Source organism: Euwallacea fornicatus, chromosome 16 (genome assembly GCF_040115645.1).
Source record: "Euwallacea fornicatus isolate EFF26 chromosome 16, ASM4011564v1, whole genome shotgun sequence".
NCBI lineage: Eukaryota > Metazoa > Arthropoda > Insecta > Coleoptera > Curculionidae > Euwallacea > Euwallacea fornicatus.
The window spans coordinates 4125860-4145691 of NC_089556.1; the positions used below are offsets into that span (position 1 = coordinate 4125860).

At 35.8% G+C, this 19832-nt stretch overlaps 4 protein-coding genes and 2 long non-coding RNA genes across 9 annotated transcripts; 3 read left to right on the plus strand and 3 right to left on the minus strand.

Annotated features, from left to right (window-relative positions):
* The first annotated feature begins 898 nt into the window (after window positions 1-898).
* LOC136344191 (uncharacterized) lies at window positions 899-1978 on the plus strand. The gene has a single exon (XM_066291403.1). The coding sequence runs from the start codon at window positions 899-901 to the stop codon at window positions 1976-1978; it is 1080 nt and encodes a 359-aa protein (XP_066147500.1).
* Window positions 1979-3408: 1430 nt separating this feature from the next.
* LOC136344281 (uncharacterized) lies at window positions 3409-9869 on the minus strand. Its single transcript, XR_010732936.1, has 3 exons — window positions 9553-9869; window positions 5353-5450; window positions 3409-4046 (listed from the first exon to the last, which is right to left on the minus strand). It is a non-coding gene; the product is annotated as an uncharacterized lncRNA (long non-coding RNA).
* On the plus strand, window positions 5203-5955 carry LOC136344282 (uncharacterized). Its single transcript, XR_010732937.1, has 2 exons — window positions 5203-5566; window positions 5715-5955. It is a non-coding gene; the product is annotated as an uncharacterized lncRNA (long non-coding RNA).
* A 111-nt stretch (window positions 9870-9980) lies between the features above and the next one.
* On the plus strand, window positions 9981-19827 carry INTS7 (Integrator complex subunit 7). 3 transcript variants are annotated; one of them, XM_066291575.1, is made up of 14 exons: window positions 9981-10277; window positions 16036-16165; window positions 16222-16323; window positions 16379-16808; window positions 16867-17058; window positions 17111-17259; window positions 17308-17516; window positions 17570-18212; window positions 18263-18403; window positions 18480-18681; window positions 18730-19023; window positions 19299-19404; window positions 19455-19590; window positions 19647-19827. In XM_066291575.1, the coding sequence occupies exons 2-14, from the start codon at window positions 16161-16163 to the stop codon at window positions 19702-19704; spliced, it is 2667 nt and encodes an 888-aa protein (XP_066147672.1). In that variant the 5' UTR covers window positions 9981-10277; window positions 16036-16160; the 3' UTR covers window positions 19705-19827. The 3 variants fall into 3 exon arrangements, with proteins under 3 accessions (XP_066147672.1, XP_066147670.1, XP_066147671.1); XM_066291573.1 differs by lacking the exon at window positions 9981-10277 and adding an exon at window positions 15350-15688; XM_066291574.1 differs by lacking the exon at window positions 9981-10277 and adding an exon at window positions 15698-15909.
* Nup37 (nuclear pore complex protein Nup37) lies at window positions 10416-12624 on the minus strand. Of its 2 annotated transcripts, XM_066291590.1 has the most exons (7): window positions 12176-12624; window positions 12027-12079; window positions 11645-11760; window positions 11410-11589; window positions 10965-11172; window positions 10750-10906; window positions 10416-10691 (listed from the first exon to the last, which is right to left on the minus strand). In XM_066291590.1, exons 1-7 carry the CDS (start codon window positions 12259-12261, stop codon window positions 10442-10444), a joined length of 1050 nt encoding a protein of 349 aa, XP_066147687.1. In that variant the 5' UTR covers window positions 12262-12624; the 3' UTR covers window positions 10416-10441. The 2 variants fall into 2 exon arrangements, with proteins under 2 accessions (XP_066147687.1, XP_066147688.1); XM_066291591.1 differs by having other exon boundaries at window positions 11645-11975; window positions 12027-12620.
* LOC136344277 (acid phosphatase type 7) lies at window positions 13291-15317 on the minus strand. Its single transcript, XM_066291586.1, has 5 exons — window positions 14764-15317; window positions 14498-14706; window positions 13910-14428; window positions 13663-13854; window positions 13291-13608 (listed from the first exon to the last, which is right to left on the minus strand). Exons 1-5 carry the CDS (start codon window positions 15050-15052, stop codon window positions 13471-13473), a joined length of 1347 nt encoding a protein of 448 aa, XP_066147683.1. The 5' UTR covers window positions 15053-15317; the 3' UTR covers window positions 13291-13470.
* Window positions 19828-19832: the final 5 nt, after the last annotated feature.

Sequence of the window (19832 nt, forward strand, 5' to 3'; positions counted from 1 at the left end):
GGATTTAACTGGTGTACATCAGGAGTAGTGGAAAACAAAAGTTTTTACATGTTAATAAATAACTATGACATTGCGGGTATGTATTCAATGGAGGATGATGTCATACACAACGTTAGAACTCGCTTAATATAAATATTGGATGAAATATCGGGAAATATAATGCGAAGTCGTATTTGGAAAAAAAATTAGCCACGGAATTTAAAAATAGATATGTAATAGGTGTGCAAAAAGAAACTGAGCATTTTTTGGTGAAATTAAGCTTCATTAAAAACATAGTTGTTGAAAATATTAGTAATCAAAATAGTTTTTATATGCCGATGACTTGGCCATCTGTTTCTCTGGAAAAAATACTTCCACTACGTGCAAAGTAATACAAAATACCATCAACAACTTACAGGAATGGGCATCTAGCTCCGGCTTCAACTTTTCGGAACAAAAATCAAAAGTCATGTTGTTTAGCCGTAAAAGAAATGTACGCATGCCCGAACTTACCTTGAAATCAACCCCTTTACAATATGTGAATGAGCATCCCTTCCTAGGACTCACCTTTGACAACAAATTGTCGTGAAAAAAGCGCATATTAAAGACTAAAGCGAATTGCATCAACCGGATGAACATAATCAAAGTTCTAGCAAACCAACACTGGGGTTCAAACGAAATGATGCTGCTTCGAATTTATAGAGCCCTTATCCGTTCCAAATTGGACTACGGCAGTATAGTATGTGCATCTGCTAGCGAAACAAACTTAAAGTCCTTAAATACAATACAAAATACTGCAATTAGACTAGCCTTAGGTGCTTTTAAATCCAGTCCAACCGATTCACTGACTTTCGAGGCACATGAGATGCCTCTTAAGTTGAGAAGAGAACTACTGTTACTGAATTACTTTACTCGAAAGATGGCAGATCAAGGAAGCCCTGTTGCTCAATTGTTCAACGGTCTGCAGGGCCTAGAAACTACATCGAAATCTCCTTCTCCCATTTCTCACGTCCTAGCAAGATTGCTAAAGGATATCAACTTCTATCCAAACTCCAATCACTATGTGCCATCCACACCTCCATGGAGTAGGATACCGCCGGACTTTCACTTATCCCTTCATCAATACAGCAAACGAGACTCGTCAGCTGTCCTTCTCATCCGTTCTTTCCAACAAATCATTGATTCATTTGCACCGGACAGTATACTTTACACGGATGCTTCAAAATCTGAGGAGGGCGTGGGATGGGCAGTTATGAGCGCGCGAGACCTGGTGGCACGCTCTAGTCTTCCAGAAATGTGTGGCATCTATACTGGTGAATTGTTCGCAATCTATAGAGCGGTGAAAGTGTTGAATGGAGACAGCAAAACATTTGCTATCTGTTCGGACTCACTAGGTGCGATACAAGCAATCAAGAACCCTTACAGCTCTAATCCTCTAATCCAAAACATCCAAGACGACATCCACACCTTATCTACCAACCATTGCAAGATCCACTTGGTATGGATTCCATCACATATTGGAATAGTAGGTAACGAATTTGCGGACTCGAGTGCGGGTAATGCGGCCCGTTCAAGGGTCATAGAGCAACATTTTTACCTACCGAAGGATGTAAGCAAACATTTTAAAGCATCTATTGAAGATAAGTGGCAAAATCTCTGGAATCTATCCAACACGAAACTGTCACGAATTGAACCATCTCTGCTCCCATTTAAACAAATTCAACTAAACAGAAAGTACACTGTAGCCATAAGAAGACTAAGGATAGGACATACAAGATTGACTCATGGTCATCTAATGGAAAGAACATCTCCGCCAAAATGTGATAGGTGCAATGTCTTGCTGACAGTCGACCATATCGTCACAAAGTGTCCAGTGTATAGTGCCAATAGGACCTCCTTCCAAATTAAAGATGAACTGCACAAGAACTTGCACTCCACAGTGGATCGGAGAACAACCATAGAATTCCTGAAGTCAATCGATCTTTTTAACTCCATCTAAATGTAATCTTTATGTCTACTTGAAATGTCCCTGTACTAAAAACGTTTTGTAAACCGTATGTTGAGTGCCAATAACCTAAGTAGTTGAGGCACTATAATCTTAATTAAAAAAAAAAATAGTTTCCATAACTGTCTATGGTCTTTTGCCATTTACTGGGTAGATGATGGATGCCTTCGTGATAGAAGCTTAGTGGTTTCGACGAAAAATAGTTATCGAGCCACTTTCGAATATCTTCAACGTTAAAGAATCGTTGGTCAGCTAAATGAAACTGCATGGATCTGAACTAGTGGAAGTCGGAAGGAGCCAAGTCTGGAGAATACGCCGCATGCTGGAGTATTTCCCAGCCTAACGAGAAGACGAGTTCCTGGGTCGGTTTAGCTGTATGCGGACGAGCATTATCATGCAGCAATATCACTTTCCGACTTCCTTGGCCCGTAAATGGTCTTTTTTCCTCCAGAGCATCGCTTAATTTGATCATTTGGGCCTGATAACGGTCAGCTGTAACAGTTTGACCGGGTTCCAGAAGCTCATAGTAAATGACTCCTTTACAATCCCACGAGACACACAGTAAGATTTTCTTGGCATGAACGTTTGGTTTTGCAACTGATGTGGATGGCTGGCCTGGGTCAACCCACGTTTTTCTGCGCTTAGGATTGTCATACAAAATCCACTTTTCATCTCCCGTAATAATATTATGCAGAAAATTCTTTCTTTTATACCGAGAAAGCAAGTTCGTGCATATGTTAACTCTTCGATTTTTATTGTCTTCGGTTAGCTCATGAGGAACCCATTTTCCTGCTTTTTGAATTTTTCCCATTCCATGCAATCGAACTGAAACTGCTTGTTGAGTTACTCCTAACTGCTCTGCAAGCTGTTTTTCAGTTTGGCATGGATTTTCATCCAGTAAAGCTTGCAGTTCTTCGTCTTGAAACTTTTTTCGACACCCGCACGTGGATCGTCCTCAAGACAAAAATTTTCCTCACGAAACTTCTTAAACCATCTCCTAACAGTTGAAGCACCAACATAATTATCTCCCCAAGCCGAATTAACCATTTCTGTTGTTTCAGCAGGATTTTTTTTCAGTTTAAAACAGAACAACATTGATATTCTCAAATATTGCTTGGAAATATCCATGTCTCTATTTACGCTTTGTGCACTGAACTACAGCTCCTGAGCAACTGAAACTTTTATCATATGAAAAGTCATAAATAAACAACACCTGCTTACAATTGCAGGCGAATTGAACGTGTCTAAGTATGTATTTTTATTGCATATAACTTCATTGCTCAGTTTCTTTTTGTACACCTATTATGTTACCAATTTAGATTCAAAGGTCGAGATCTTCTAGCAAAATCACACTGTCAGTTAACTCCTTAAGTTTTGAAGATACGGGGATCCTCATTTAAAACGCGATTGAAAGGATTCTTGGGGAAAGGACATGTGAATTTTATTTATAACGTTGCTAATTTTCAGATGAGGTCACAATGAGATCTTAATCGGATTTTATAATTATGGAAATATTGCATTGAATACCAGCGTTTGGGAACGCACAGTGAGAAAAAAGTAACCCTGAGTCATAATAATATCGCATACGTCATTGCGTAATAATCCAATAAAAAAAAAGTTTCCTTGGCTCATAAAGTTCTCTCTTCTTCAGTTACAGAGTAACATTGGCTGGGTATGGCTGCGCGGGGCACATAAAAACTTACTTATTAACCATCTCTTGATATAAAAACACAACTTCGAACCTTATTACCTGATTTTATTCAACACAAATTGTGCATTACTAACTACATTTCATTTTTTATATTGGAAAAAAAAGTCCCTCTTTCTATTGCGACTTCATGATCTGTCCTTCAGGTTTCATTCTTCATATAATGGATCCACTAGCTATATAACACAAAATGGTTTTTAATTCTAAAAACGTGGGTACTCGTAAAGAAAGGGATATCTGATTAGATCAGAAATATTCTAACGTACTATGAATTTTAGTAGAGCGCAGCAAAAGTATTGGAACATAGTGAGATCTTAATAATCTTCCTCATCTGTTGCTGTTCTTCAACATTGGCTGTGATTGTTGCCCTTAATAATAACAAGTCTTAATCTATTTGAAGTCAGTGTTGCTATTAGAGTTCAACGAATACACTTAGGGACCCGAAAACGGTTTAACTTTTTAATTTGAACCTATTTCAGGAACACTTTCTTCAGTTTTCTTGTTACTTCCTTTTTAAGGGATACTTTGAGCGTATTTTCTAAGACCCCTTGGGTCAGGTTAGATTAAAATATTTTTCCAGGATTCATAATTGTTTCTCAAACCTATAGAAATATTTTCAATGATTCTCGAACGTGAGAATTCCAGGATAACTCATAAGCAGCTTATCAGCTGTTCTATTAGGACCTGCGCGCGTTTGTTTTCACATAAAACAAAATAATTTCTAAGTGGACCAAATTTTATTACACTGTTTCCTCTAATTTTATGATGTTCTGCTGTATAAACAGGTACCCACCCAGAGGTGAAGCACTTCAGTTTTTAAATTTTATTTCTCTTTTGCTGTACAAACCCACTTTATTTGAGATTATAGCATCTGTCAATGACATACCGCATCTGAGGAACTGTTAATGTTCGGCATTCGTCTCCAGGCGAACACACCGCGGCCGCCATACATAACAGATCTGGTCAGCCTTTATTTTTCACCTAATCCCACGTTTTTTAACGGCTAACACGGAATACAAAATGAGTCATTTTCAGCAAAAAGCACTCTTCATCCTTAAAATAATAATAATTAATATTCTGCCAACATATTCATCAATTGCAAAAACGTGGGCCGTTATTACATAAGCCATTTCCTTCTCGTAACTGGTAGGATTCTTAATTGCTATTAACGCAAAGATGAGCACGAGAATTTGTACCTACATACGTAGATACTGAGTTTAAAAATGTTTCAAGTCTTTTAAATGTTCTAATTGGAAATGAACAAGTTCCCAGCACGTTCACTTTCAGTATCAGAGCCATTATTAAGTGATAATGAGCCATTAGGAGTGTTATAAAAGAGTTGTACACTTTCTTTTCGAGCGCTTACTCTTAAACGGTGCTTGCCTTATCGCAGATACAACTTAGATCTCTTTATATCCATTTATAGAATGCAGTTTAAAGTGGGTTAAAAAAATCACCTATCCGTACTACGTCCTCGTTTACGCAACTCAATGTCGCCTTTATTTACCAAATCGTTCACGCCAAACTTGGCTTATCTCCTTAAAGTCGCTTTAGTTAGGTATATAGAATGATGCTAACAGTTTAATTTAAACTTGTAACACGAGGCCACAATTCTCAGATCTTCCATTCGTATGTAAAAAAGATTAAATTGTCCACTTACGACTTTCATCGGGACTTTCCATGGAATCGCCATTGAGGTGCATGGTGTCCGAGGGCCTATAACGAGAATCCAACATGGGGGTCACCAAGAATCATGACCTGAAAAACAATAAGAAAATAATTACTACGCACATGTATTACGTGAATGTGTTGCTACGTGAGTGCAGACATAAACCATTAGTAAACGTTGAAAAGGATAAGAAAATTTACTGTTGGTAAGAGTCGATAGGAAATAGCCATTAGAATGAATAAAATAATGAAAGGTATCAGCTTGAGAACGGATGTGTGGTTCCTTTGTTGGGTGCACGCCAGGAAAGACTTGAATGAAAGAAGAATCGACATTGTCAGAAGCCATTGTTTCAGGTTCAGTGGTGGAGATGCCTGGGCCTGGGACTTACACGATTCAACCCATTCCCATGACGTGGGATGCCGTTGGAGGTATGTACGTAAATCCTTACGTACGCCAGTGTGATTTGCGTTATTTCCCATTATTTTGCCGTTATCAGAAAGATAATCCAACAACGGGAATTGGCGGTTTAAATTAATAGGGATTTAGGTTGTGACGTTTACAGCAGGATCGAAATAGACTAGATAGGAAAAATTACCTATGTTTGGAAAACTGAATTCTCACCAGTTGTCCTTAAAGGGGCGTTGGCAATGAGCCAAAAATTAATCTTGTTAACATAGTGTCAGCTACACCAACATACAAGGCGCAATAATTGCTAACAGCAACAGCCATTATTGCAGGACCCTGTATATTTACGATGATAAAGCAACCTCACTGTTTTGAACTGGTGTGCTTTCTTGGCAGGTCGCACGTTTTCACCTACATCACCTAACATTCTCCACATTCTTTATTGTCCTAAAAGGTCATTAAAGATCCGATAAATGATATCGAATGCCAACGAATCTCTAAATAGGTAATAGAAACTTAATAAAAATAATTAACGAATGAAATAACCATAATCCCATTTCTTTCCCTCCTATTAAACATAAATTGTTGCAATTCAAATTAGCGCAATTTGAGGCGAAAACTTTTTTCTCAGTTAGCTTTCATACAGATAGAAAGGTGTTTTGCGTAAGTACTTATAGTAGGTATCAAGCTGATTTTGTACGATCTCCTTGAGATTATTTAAGGCTGCGGCAGTGACCGAACAACAATTACTATTATTAATCAGATACGGGGCATGGGGTTGCGCTCAAATGTACTTTCGCTTGATACAGATGTAATGTACCCTTATTCTACGCTTATGTACGTTACCATTTTGTTGTAATTCACTGGGTATGGTTATAAGATAAGGATGGATGGATAAGTTCCACATAAGGATTTTCTTGTCTAATGTGAGATCCACCACTTTTCTCTGCCGGTATTAGGATTTGGGTGAGATTACGTTTCGTTAAATTAGCATAATTGCTATAGCCCGGTAACAAACCAATCTGGTTATTTATCTAAGCGTTACGTTTTTACATGGTGCACAGTAATTTAGCCGATTGTACCATTTTAGCTGTGCTATGTCGATGGACGTTCAGGTTAATTTTAATATTTAAGAACTCTGCAATTTGCAATCACTCTACCAGATACAAGATCTCGCTGATTCTTCTTCACACTCTTGGTAGAATTGTCGCAACAACTTTGCCAACCCAGTTTTTTTTTGTATATAAACCTGATGGAGGCAGTATTTAAGAGTACAATAAATTACTTCGTGTGTCGTTCCTGGGGTATTCCGAGATCCATTACATAGAGGCAAAAAGTGATCTTAACACTCGCTAATTTTTACCTATGATGATGTCACGTTCGACCATACAGATTCGGTCCATTATGGTGTGGGCTGGTCAACGTCCCAGCAAATTTGGAAATTCCACATTATTAAAAACTTCAAATCGGTTGATCTAAACGGCTGAATAAGTGGGAGTTAAGGGATAATTTTGCAAGCAGGAAGTTGTCTCACTGTGTGTGGGTCACGGGTCACGTCACGAGACATTCCTGGCAATGAGACCACTTTTTACGCGTCGCCAATTTGACCAATAAATTGGCTAATTACTTAGATTTCGCCGTATCTCCGATCGAGTTTCAATAATGCAGAACCGACTTGGCATTTCTTAAAGACAATGGCCCAGTACCTGCCGTGACTCAGACGTGGCCTATACCATTTTTAGCAGGCGAAAGACGTTCATAAAGACACTTTAGTCCATATTAAGAGCAATATGTCCAAGAATAAATCACCTGAATTATCAAGGGAGTTTTGCGGTCTTACCATTGTAACAGATAAAAATTATCGGTCTCATGAACGTTCTGGCTGAATGAAAAAAGGCCAATAACTGGACAACTGATCAAGGTTCATTGGCTTTAAGGTGCACTAAACTACCTCAGCACAACTAAAGACAAGGCCAATTTGCCTTGTTTTGAGTCCATTACTTCATTTCAAACGCGTAAACCGAACCTCCTATACGAACAGTTGCGTCAGGTGTCCACACCGCAGGTGGCAGGAAGTTTATCCAGGCCTCTGCCCCCTTGCAATATGTCTCTTGGACTGTGTCTAACGCTGAACATATGCCACCGTAATTATTGTTAGGGCGAATCCTTCAACCGTCGGCTCCGTTAATTCTTAAATTCGACATTTTCCTGTGAGATGATAGATGCTTAAGTACTTTCTCACCAAGACTTTTCAATGCGAAGAAATAAAGTTTACTTTCAGCAGTACTTCAACCTGTTCAGCAGCGGCGGTACCCGGAACTCAACACAACGTGAACTCGATTTGCATAGGCATTCAAAAAATTTTCTACAACATGTAACGGCAATTGGTACGAATGCTGTGACCCCAATGAATTAATGGCAAAAACCCATTTTGGGTTAAATTAAGAAAACCGCTCTTATGCAGTGACCATTCTCCCTATTTTTTCTTAAACAAAAAGTGTGTTCTTATTCTTATCATGTAGCTACCTAATGAACAAACCACAAGAGATTAAACCTCATATTAAACGCTTTAAGTGAACGAAACGATTAAAAAGTTTTAAGCAGCTAGACGGTTATTAGCTCCGTTACTAGTAAAAGGCTGCATTGGACACATGGTGACGCAGCTATATGTGATAGATATCGCTGGATCAGTCGCCAGGAAATTTTCTAATTACACCGGTGAAATTTGATTAATTACAATGTACAAACTTGTTGCATGACACGTCATTATAATTGCACCAATCAACTATTCAAAATTCGCACTTTGCATAAATGAAAGTAGCCAACTATTGTTACATTTTTTGCATAATGATTCTGAATGAGGTACTCATGAAAAAGATCATTTTGCTTAACAAATAATTTCTGGTAAATGTTACCTAATTGTTATAGGTGGTTATCCTATTGGAGTTTGTAGTAAAGTAGTTGTAACCATTAAATTGGGCCTGAAGAGAATTGAAATTCTTATTGTAGAGTAGCTATATTTGATGTACATCTAAGTATACAATTCTAGAAATAAGGCTTATCTGAAGATACATCATACATATGAGATACACCAAATACTTCATAGTGAAATTTGACAGATAAGATTATGGTCAATTATTTCAGTTAAGGGTGAGAGTCACTACTAGTTATTGCAGAGGATAATAGTAAAAACTTTCTTATCAATGCAATGTATAATGGTGCCAAGATCTGTAGGCTTTTCTACTGAAAAGTGGTTTACTGAACAAGTTATTACACACAACAATATCTCAGCAATCTCCTCCTCATTCTACACTTATAACAGGGAGTAATTAACACACATCAGAAAATAATTGTGACTTAAGTTACTTAAGCATATTCTTTGCTTTATTGTAAGGCCAACATTGAGGACACCAGTGCTACACTGCCTTGACATGGCAGGCAAGCGAGCCTGACTGTCTGTCTACTATGGATTTATTGGACTTTACCAATTTTTCATAAAGGACCTTGTTCAAAGAGTAAGGAAGATATTATTGTCAATTATGAGACTACTATAGCTTCTCAGAAGTCAGTGATATGACTTCAATAGCCAAGTGTTCTTCAATTTCTTCTTTGACTCTTTGAATTAATCAAGTAAGTCAAAAGTTTCATTCTCACTCTTGTATGTTCTGATAGAATCTGAGCCAAGCCAAGTTCAGTATTATTATTGTTACATTACACTATTATATTATAAGATAACAGATCCTATAAATATGTAAACACAATACACTGTCTGATATAATTACTTACATGATAAACATAAAATTAATATCCCAAATATCTCCAGTGCTCCAGCCAAACCAAAACGTTAGAATCGTCTCTTTCTGAAAGTTTTTGTTTGCAAAACGCACTGGTATTCGAAAAGGCACAAAACAATATTATCGAGTTTGAAAGGGCTAGATGGTATTGTAACAATATTCTACACTGACCATTCCCAGTACCTCCGAACTTAATGTTTTTATTTTCAGGTCCCCCGTGGCCACAAAACCATTAAAGTTTAACACTCAACCACTCACGCCTCCGTCTTTCTGGCGTTACGATTATGTACGATTTGTTGTATCGACGTCCTTTTCCTTTCCTTCCGCACCTCGCAGGTATGGCTATGGAGGTGGAAAACTTTATCTAACTCCCCACCATTAGTAATTAAATAATATGCTCGAAGTTATTCGAACGCGTGCTGTTTCTATCTAATGAATGCTGCGCTTACCGGATAAAGAGAAATAGAGATAATTCAGGTTTACGTGAATCGTCTAATTTTATGTATGGTCACGTGAGTCACAGATAGTTTCCTGATTGGATGAAAATCGACAAACAAATGAATGCATTCCCGGCTTGCGCGCTTGTATTTTTTTTAATGCCATGGCAAAAAAGATGAAAAGTTCAAATTCTAGTGTGTAATATTCTTCATATTTTTCAATATCCTAAAGAGTAAGCTTCCTTAGAACGGATTAAGTATTTTCAATAAATCTTATTAGGTAAGTATATGTTTCGATAAAATATTTTATAAATTGCGATTCCGAAAAACAGCAAGTCGACCTTCAATTTGAAGTCTCATCAACACTTCATGTATACGCGGTGATGTTATTGGGAAAAAGCAAAATAAACTCTATAAAAAGTAGCAAAATTGTGTATTTAAAAATCAAAAACTTGTAATTTTCCAAAAACACAACTTTGTGTCATCCCCGACACAAACAACTGGATAATGCAAATGCCACTGAACGTTAGTTGGCAAAGAAACACTGGCAGTCAGTTTTAAACTTTGTGTAATTGTGTGGACTGCCTTTAAAGATCCATCAAGGCTATTCACTGCAGCCACTAGTTCTCCTTGAGGAGAAAATTTAATATTTCCCCCATTTTCTGAGAAAAGGAGCGTGCTCTGCTGTGGCAAACTACAAGAGATCTTTATGAAACTTATCACCAACCACTAAACCTTATCAATAAGCCTACCAAGGCTTTGTTAAATCCCATAATAATAGTTCCCCAAGCTGCAAAGTGCCTAATATTCGACTATCGGAAGGTGCCCAATGGGCTGATGATAATGACTTTGCAAAATCTAGGGACAGGATAGGTGTTTCAGTTTCTGTGTTGAAAAACTTAACTAGACCTGAAAATTGAATCTTAATAAATCATAGAAATTTTCCTTAACGATAACAAGTTACTACCAATTTTTTCTGCCACCAATAATTTTCCAGGATCAGACCTATGCCATGCCACAGTTATTGCAGCAGAAGTCAAATGAAAAGTGCTTTTCAGCTTAAACTTATCACAGTACCATATTTTAACTGTATTGTCATCACTTGCAGAAGCCAAGTATGTGTTTTCAGAATCAAAGGAAATATCATTAATGTAGCTGGTGTGTCCAATTAAAACCTATTATCAAGGAATAAGAAAAAGTTATGAAAGTTCAACACAATGCCTTTGAAGTGGTGTCCTAAAAGGAAGCCATTTTATAATGGTTATTTTGTCAACTTCTAATAAAAATTTTCATAACTCTATCATTTGGGCATTTGATAAGCAAAGAGCTTTCCTTTTTGGTTCCATTTTAATTTTCTTTGGTATTATGTACTATCACTACTGAAAAATAACAAGGCTTCAATTCAGTCTTACCTTACACAAATTATTTTTTTGCAAATCACTTTCAAAAATTCGTATCTTATAATCAGTGCCTGCTGCAGCAAATATTACTTGATTGGGTACCACTGTCAGGGACATATTTGGGGATATACCAAGGGCAGTGCATCTGGTTGGGTGTGCAAATTCATATACTTTCTCAATAACAATGCTTTCCTGAATTATATTAAAACTTATATAATTTATATAACTGAATATTTTATGGATTTACCTTAAACAGTAGACGTACGAATAATATTTTATTCTCGAAAGAGAGCAGTATTACATCTTTAGTCCATTCAAATGGAGAAAAGTGAATGTGGTGTATTTGGCCATAGTCTTTGAAATCTTTTACGAAAGTTGGTTGAGATAATTTGTTTCTTTGAGTTTCGGTTTCGTAGAAGTCAATTATCATTTTATCTAATTTCTCGTTCTTTTGGTAACACTTTAATATTGCAATAGCTTTTTCAAAATTAAAAAGAAAAATAAAGCCTAAGAAATTTCAAGATAATTTGAGGTTATGCTGCGTAAATTTGTACAAATTAGAGAAAATTATAATTCTGCTAAAATGTGGCAACGTTGCTAGTTTGCCTGAGTATAAATAAAATACAGACCTGTTATTATCTCTACGTTCAACATTGTCAGATCTACGTGCTCAATTGTATAACTGAAGATTGTTTTTTTAATATTAGTTGAGTCAAAATTAATTATCCAAATGTTGATCGTTGATATCTAACTTAGTGAAAAATCAGTCCGAACTTACGAAAAAAGAATGTTTAACCATGTCAATATTAAACATGAGACGTATTGTATTAGTGTCAATGGTGATAATCTTCCTAATTGTTGCATTCAACCTCATTGAAAAGAACAGCTTGGATACTACTACCTTAGGAGGAACAGTCAATGTCGATTACCTTAAATCCACCAATAAACCTGCCAAATTATTTAATACTACTTTCAAATATCTTCTCAATGCCAAGCTGACATGCAATATTACAGGTGATAACATCCTTGCAGTTTTCATTATTACATCCCACTTTAGAAACACAGAGATTAGAAATATAATTCGCCAGACGTTCAATATAGAATCCCTTAAAAAACTACCTCTAAAAAAGGTATTTTTGCTTGGCAAAACTGACAAAGACAAATTTACAAAACAACAAACAATAAAACTAGAGAGTGAAAAGTTTGAGGATATTGTTCAAGGAAATTTCATAGAGGCATACAGAAATTTAACATACAAGCACATAATGGGTTTAAAATGGGCTGGAATTTACTGTCCAAATGTGAAGTATGTTATAAAAATGGACGATGACACTGTAATTAATATGCATAAACTCAAATACATTTTAAATTCATTAGAAAAAATTGAAAAACATTCTTTCATTGCTGGGTATAAACTGAATAAATTGAAACCTGTTAGAGACCCAACAAATAAATGGTTTGTTACTTCACAGGAATATTTGCCAAACCTCTACCCTACATTTGTCTCAGGGTGGTTTTATATAACTACCCCACAAGTAGCACTTGCATTGAGTACTTCAGCAAGCTATTACAAGTTTTTTTGGATTGATGATGTATTTATCACAGGTATTCTTGCTAATACACTCAAAATCCAGATTTATGACATTAGCAAGTACTTTGTGGTTAATGCAGAATTTCTGCAATGCTGCCTGCAAGACTTTGACAAAGCAATTGACTGTGATAGATATATCGGACCTAATGGAGGGGATGTTAATATGATTTTGAAATTTAATCGTAAGGCTGAGATATGTATGGAGATTAATAAATGTGACAAGAGATTTGCTTCTTTAAATGACACATGTATAGCAAAAAAGAAAGTGATTCTGGGGCATGGAAATCCTGTGATAAAATTGGTCAAGCTTAAGTAAAATCTATTATGTATTCTCACAAATTTATTCTATTATTTTTTGTACCTATTAATAGTATAGTAATGTACATAATAAATATTACAAGAAATAAAATATTAGTTTTCATTAAACAGTAAATGCAATATGTTGATAATTAAAAATTTGAATTGAATCGCCATCTATTAATTCAATTGATTTTATTAAAATTTTTTAACCTCATTTCCTCAACCCTTTGCCAATCGATTTTTGAGTTGGGGTAAGATCCATGAGAATCTTTTATTAGCCATACAGAATCAATAATCTGACCCTGCTTATCATCAGATACCTGAAACAAATTTAAGAAATTTTTGTGTGTCAATCAGTAATTATTATCACTTACCTGCTCCCAGTAAATATGCGTGCTGTTAAAAGCTTTTAATCGAGTATACCCATAATCTCTACTTGAAAATGCAGACCAAGGAGGTCTTGCATTAAACCCATCAGTACCCTCAGTACAACCAGCTGACCCTGTCACAAAATGAACTGGGGCCTTTGGATTGGTGTAAGGTGCTTCGTAGCTCCCATTAAAGACCTGAAAATTACATTTTTGTTATGATAGTTGAGAGTAAAAAAACTAAACTTAAAACCTGATATTTATAAATTGGCCATAATCTCTCATAACTATGCTCGTGTGCCCAAATTTCCAGATCAACGCCATAATTATAAAATAGATCTTCAAGGCCAAAGAAATGCAAAAATGGCAGTCCCACTCTTATCAGGGTCTCATGATGAGTGCAATCGTCAGTGTTATTGTTGCTGCAATACATAGGCCTGTGACCCATAACAATGATCCAAGGATGTTTTTCTCTATTCTCAGGCAAATTGGCCTTCACTAAATCATCTACTAGCCATTCATATTGAAAAACGATACTCTTAAATCCATAGTTTATGAAATAGTAAAGTTCAGTAGATATGGAAATAATGTGCATAGGGCCGATATCAAAACTATAGAACATAGATTGCTTCCCACCTGGCATACTAAATCTCTCTCTGTAGTGACTAAAATTATAAGCTTCTTCATGATTGCCTGGACAAGTCATGTAAGGCAAATATGCTGCAACAGGCTCAATTTGTCTCATGAATTCATCCCCAATTCTTCCATTATCCTTTTTTTTTATAAAAAAATTTAACATATTGTTTAGTTTAATGATTAATAGTTTGTTGCAGATACTTACAGTATCCATGTCATAGGCAAAATCTCCAACATGAAGTACTGCATCATAAAGGCCTCTTTGTGTTTCTTCCTGCAGGCGTACTAGTGATTGGGCATTCTCATTTCCCATATCCCCATAAATAACTAAATGGGGTGACCAATTATCACCAGTAGGAGTCGTTTTAAACCAGAACAAATTGGACCATCCTAAGTCACTACCACAATGATAAACTGGAATATTTCCATTTTGATATATGAAGACCACATTAAATTTAACTTTCTGCTTACAGTATTTGCTATCGGGAGTCAAATTATCCAATGTTACTCTATGTATATACTGACTATGTTTTTCTGGTCCCCCATCAACAAACTTGTTAGAGGAGCCTTTAGCCTTCAAAATCAGGCCGTCAATCCCATATTCCACAGTTGAATCAAATGTGTCATTAAAGGTGGTCCAAGTTACAACTATCTGAAGTGTGGTGTTACCGAAGGCAATATGAACCTGCTCAGGCTGGTAGTACAACACAGAAGTGCAATGCACCACGCAAGGGACAAAATATAATATTAAATACCACATCCCTTAGGGATAAGCAGATTGAGTTGTTACTATTAGAAGTGTCAATATAGCACATGAGAAAGAAAATATGGCAATTATTAGAGTGGTATCACCACTTATTTTTATTGGAAATGAGAGTTAAATGACCAAAATTGCTTCATATTGCAGATAATGTTATCTGAACTTGTATATAAATTTTTGGGTAATGTCACAAAACAGTTTGTTTACTCTCTGTATTTTTAAAACAAATTTAAATCGATTGACAAACAAAAACAAATTTATCTTTTGACAGAAATAAGGTTTACTCAATGAAAACATAAGAGAACTGTAGGATCTAAATATATAGTTATCTGTCTATAAATATATATGTTAGAAAGAGACAAGATATTGTTCGAAGAATTCTAATCGACATAGATTACATTTTCAAATTTAGGTTATAGGAAGCAACTTAACCCAATTTTTTCACAAGTTTGTGTTAATTCGCTAACCTAGTAAAAAGTTTATTCAAATTATTATAATTTATTATTTGTAAACTTTCCTGAGTGAAAAAAGTCTCAAATTGTAGAGAAATGTTAGGAGTACGAGTCACTAGTTTTAACGAGAACTTAGGAGAACCTGAACAGGACGCAAATTCAGCACTAACTGAATTAGATAAAGGTGCTCATACAAATATTAATACTTACATTCACTAGATCTCAGACCTTTATTAAACTTTTGGGAAATGTAATGGAAGAGTCTCTTTTATAATCATATAGTAGCAGGATTGGACAATTGTTTTAAGCCCTAGCTTTAAAACACTTATTTATCTTTACACGAGAATTTTAGATAATATACTTGCTATTCCATGAAGTTGTTAATTGTATACCTCAGACCTTTGCGTGAATAATTGATTGATATTATCTTGGCATATTCTCAAATTTCCTTTGACATTTTATTATATTCCTTTTTCATTAATCATATTTAGTCCTAACAGGCTATTGGGAATTTACCAAGTTTTCCTTCAGGTCTAAGATCAGGCAAAGTAGGTGAACAATGTGAGGCTATAGTTAGATTTCCAAAATTATTTGAGAAATATCCATTTCCAATACTCATTAATGCTTCTCTGCTTAAATTGGCAGATGTTTTCCGCATGGGGTAAGTGTTTAAATTTCAGTTCTTAACGTCATTATTTTAATACATATTGATCTTAGAAACAATTTCTTGCGTCTTTGTGTGTTACGGGTTTGCCAACAAAGTGAAAAGCATTTAGATAAAATTTCAAATGTTGATGAGTTTGTTAGGAGAATATACAGGTAAATCTACCTTACATCAACATCAAAGATTACTAGATTGAGAGAAAATTTTTAGTGTTATCCATTCAAATGATCCAGTTGCAAGGGCAGTCACATTAAGGACTTTTGGTGCAGTTGCTGCAATTATCCCAGAGAGGCAACAAATTCATCACAGTATACGAAGAAGTTTAGACTCTCATGATAATGTTGAGGTTGATGCGGCGATTTTTGCCGCAATTTTGTTTGCAGCTCAATCTAAGACATTTGCTGTTAGTATGTGCAATAAAGTATCAGATATGATCCAAGGGCAAGCAACTGCAGCAAATATGAAGCTGCAGTTGATTCCAATCCTTCAATACATGCATCATGACACAAGTACTGCAGCTATGGTACGAACATTATGCTTAGATCTTTTGCCTAGCTATCCTGCCCAAGATTTTGTACTAGTCATTCTGAATACACTTACCAAGTTGGCTGCTGCCACCTTAGTTAACATTTCTAGTCAGGTATTTAAATCTATGTTTTTTTAAATCAAAGACTCTGTTTTTTTTTTCAATTATATAGGTCACTTTATTATTAAAATATTTGAAAACTGATCCAAGATGGGAGGTCAAATCCAAGACCTTACAGCATCTATATGAATTGGCTAAGCCTGGCTCTCATTTATGGCCACCTGGTGCTGTTGATGATTTAATAGATTATGTCTTGTCAACTAAGAGAAATAAGATACTTATGCCAGGGTTATGTGTTTTGCAGGTAAATTTAAAGACTATTGTTACATATTGGCGTATTATTATGTGGATTATAGGTTCTCATGGAATCTCCAAGCATGTTATGCTTTCAGCACAAATCCTCTAGTACCAAATTAAGGAAATTATGTGGCAAACATGCTTATTCACCTTATGCTAGCATTGCAGCCCAATCAATACAAATACTGTCTCAAATATTATGTGTTTGGTAAGATTATTGTCAAGTTAAAATTCCATTAATAAAAAAAATTTATAGCTTTTGTGAAAATCTGCAACCAGATGGGACAGAAGAAGTAATTACTTCACTGGAAACTTTAATTCTCTTTCTGACATGTTCAGAGGGACAAATCCATCGTAAACATCTAAAAGTTGCGCTGAAGTGTGCTGTTAGACTATGTGAAGCTAAACCTGAATACTGTGACACTTTCGTGGATTTGATGGGGTGCAAACTTGATAATATTGATGGTAGATAATTTTTTAAATGCTTTAAGTTCATTCACATGATTGAATTTTTCCAGGTGATTATACTATAGCAATTTGTGAAGCTCTTGGTGCAATTGGCGGGCTAAAGCCTGAATCGCTACTTCCTCAACTTCAAACAGTTATCAATCTCCTTAATTCAATTTCAAAGCTAGAACATCCCAGTAAAACACAAATTAGCACTAAAATAATGCTCTGTACCTTGATATTCCAGCTATTGTCTTGTTTTCAATGGAATGAAGAGACTCAAAACGCGATGTTCGCCAGTGTTGATTCTAACGATTTATGGTCAAATTACTGTATTGGCAGGGCAGCAGTTCGTTATGGACACCATCATATTGGGACACACATTTTCAAACATTTGACAGAACAAGTTAGTTCTGAGCATTTCCACTTTTGGCTGGCTTGCCTTAAAGAAATGTCTGAAGCTGAATCAATACTATATAAAGATGATTCTAGTACTCTAGTAACCAGGCTGGACAAAGCCATCATTCATTACAATAAAGCAATAGCAGCTTTAAAAGCTGCTAGCACTCCTTCCCACAATCTTTCATTTCAAGCTGAATATATGAGAATTCGGTCGGAATTCTTACAATGTCTGGCTCAATTAATTTATACTTGTAATATTCTGTGTATAGTCCCACCTCCCGCAATTGCCGCAACAATTGTACAAAACACCAGGTAAGTTCCGAATTTCGAAGTCTTATTGATTGTTGAATAGTGTCTTAAAGAGACGAGCATCAGAGATACGGTTACATTACCAACCAAATGCGAAAATGCGTTAAGGAGTTCAAAAACTGTGGTGATCTGCATTGGAAGTTGTATCAAACTGCCTTTGACGCCGATCCAGTGACTTTAGAGAATATGCAAATGTAAGAAGTAGATTTATTACAATAAGAATAATAAAATCTTTATGCTGTATAAAAATCCTTTATGGATATTTTCTAGTCTTCAGCAAATGTGTGTTCTTATGGAGCAATGTTTGGAGACTGTATGCACCAGTGGATCAAAAATGCGGGAAGGCCCAATGGAATTCGGAAGTAAAAACCTAAATTTAGATTCACGACAACTCGTGAAGGCCTGTGAAACCGCTTTAAAAGCCGCTCAAAATCTCTTGCCAGATGGTGCGGCCTCTACAATAACCCACAAAGTAAAACTTCCACCTTTTCGATTTTTTTCAACTACTTTTTTTCTTTAGCAAGTAGAAATTCTTAAAAAAATTGTGGAAATCTTGGTCAATGCGAGCTTTCCAGTGCCTCGTTTCTTTTTCCAAATCCTGCAATCGACCAGCGTCAAATTAGCCATTTCTCCCCAGCCTCGGGTCATGGGGGAGTTTATCAGTGTCCAAGCAGGTTCGCAGTTGGCTGTTAAAGTAGAGGGAGTTATACAGCATGGAATGAAAGCAGGACTGTTCAGGAGAATAGAACAAGTGGTTATTTGTGTAACTTCTCAATTGCAGAGCCCTGCGAAGAATAAAGATATTGATCCAAAGGTGATATGACAAATCAATATGCAAAATTGTAGGTAAAATATACAATCGATCAAACGCTTTAGAGAGCTGGAATGGGCAAAAATATCTCTCAGTGTAGGAATATTAATTGAAAAATGTTAAAAGCTTTTCTTTACTCACAGTCGTCCACAAAGAACAATCGCTGATCACAGCAAATCATCAAAGACCACTGAAATTAAATTTATACAATATTTGATTTTGAATTTAACTTAAAATTTCACTGTTTCCGTTTTAGTCGTTAATTACTGTATTTGCAGGTTTTAGAGCAGGTTTCAATGCTTACTCAAACCGTGACACCACACAAAGACTTCTTTTCCGCTCAGTTTCTGTTGGCTTTCCCAAGGGGCGGACAATATCTCTTAGGTAATACTATTGAAATTACACGATACTTGAGGGTCAACTGTTGTTTTTAGCCATTGAAGCGTCAGTTGTAGATGAGCAGAGCAACATGTGGAAAACCGGTCCTAAAAGTTCCCTTACGGTTAAAGTACCCGAAGAGCAGAAACTAATGCCAATCAGTGTTCCTGGAATATCAACAAATTCTAATGTGTAAGTATCAAGCATAACTGTCAGTTATGATTTGTGATTGAAACTGTTACTTTTAGCATTTTAATGCCTGAAGATAGCTTGTTTGTGAAGCCCCATCAAAAGAAATTTGTTTAATCTGGACTAAACTAATAGTTTTATTCATTGTAAATATGTATAATATATAAAAATAGGTAAGTTTTTATAATCTAAATAAACATGTTCTTGCATTATGAAAATATATATTTTAATATAAAAATATTCTT

Bases quoted from the DNA above. Each gene is read 5' to 3' on its own strand.
- LOC136344191 (XM_066291403.1), top strand. From the start codon at position 899: ATGGCAGATCAAGGAAGCCCTGTTGCTCAATTGTTCAACGGTCTGCAG.
- Nup37 (XM_066291590.1), bottom strand. From the start codon at position 12,261: ATGCAACAATTAGGAAGATTATCACCATTGACACTAATACAATACGTC. The intron at 11,761-12,026 runs GTCTGTATTTTA...CTTTCGTAAAAG, and splicing joins GAACGTAGAGATAATAACAG to ATTTCAAAGACTATGGCCAA. The intron at 10,692-10,749 runs GTAGGCTTATTG...GATCTCTTGTAG, and splicing joins TGGGATTTAACAAAGCCTTG to TTTGCCACAGCAGAGCACGC.
- LOC136344277 (XM_066291586.1), bottom strand. From the start codon at position 15,052: ATGTGGTATTTAATATTATATTTTGTCCCTTGCGTGGTGCATTGCACT. The intron at 14,707-14,763 runs GTAAGCAGAAAG...GAAATATTCCAG, and splicing joins GACTCCCGATAGCAAATACT to TTTATCATTGTGGTAGTGAC. The intron at 14,429-14,497 runs GTAAGTATCTGC...ATAAAAAAAAAG, and splicing joins TTGCCTATGACATGGATACT to GATAATGGAAGAATTGGGGA.
- INTS7 (XM_066291573.1), top strand. From the start codon at position 15,601: ATGTTAGGAGTACGAGTCACTAGTTTTAACGAGAACTTAGGAGAACCT. The intron at 17,059-17,110 runs GTAAATTTAAAG...TGTGGATTATAG, and splicing joins CAGGGTTATGTGTTTTGCAG to GTTCTCATGGAATCTCCAAG. The intron at 17,517-17,569 runs GTAGATAATTTT...GAATTTTTCCAG, and splicing joins CAAACTTGATAATATTGATG to GTGATTATACTATAGCAATT.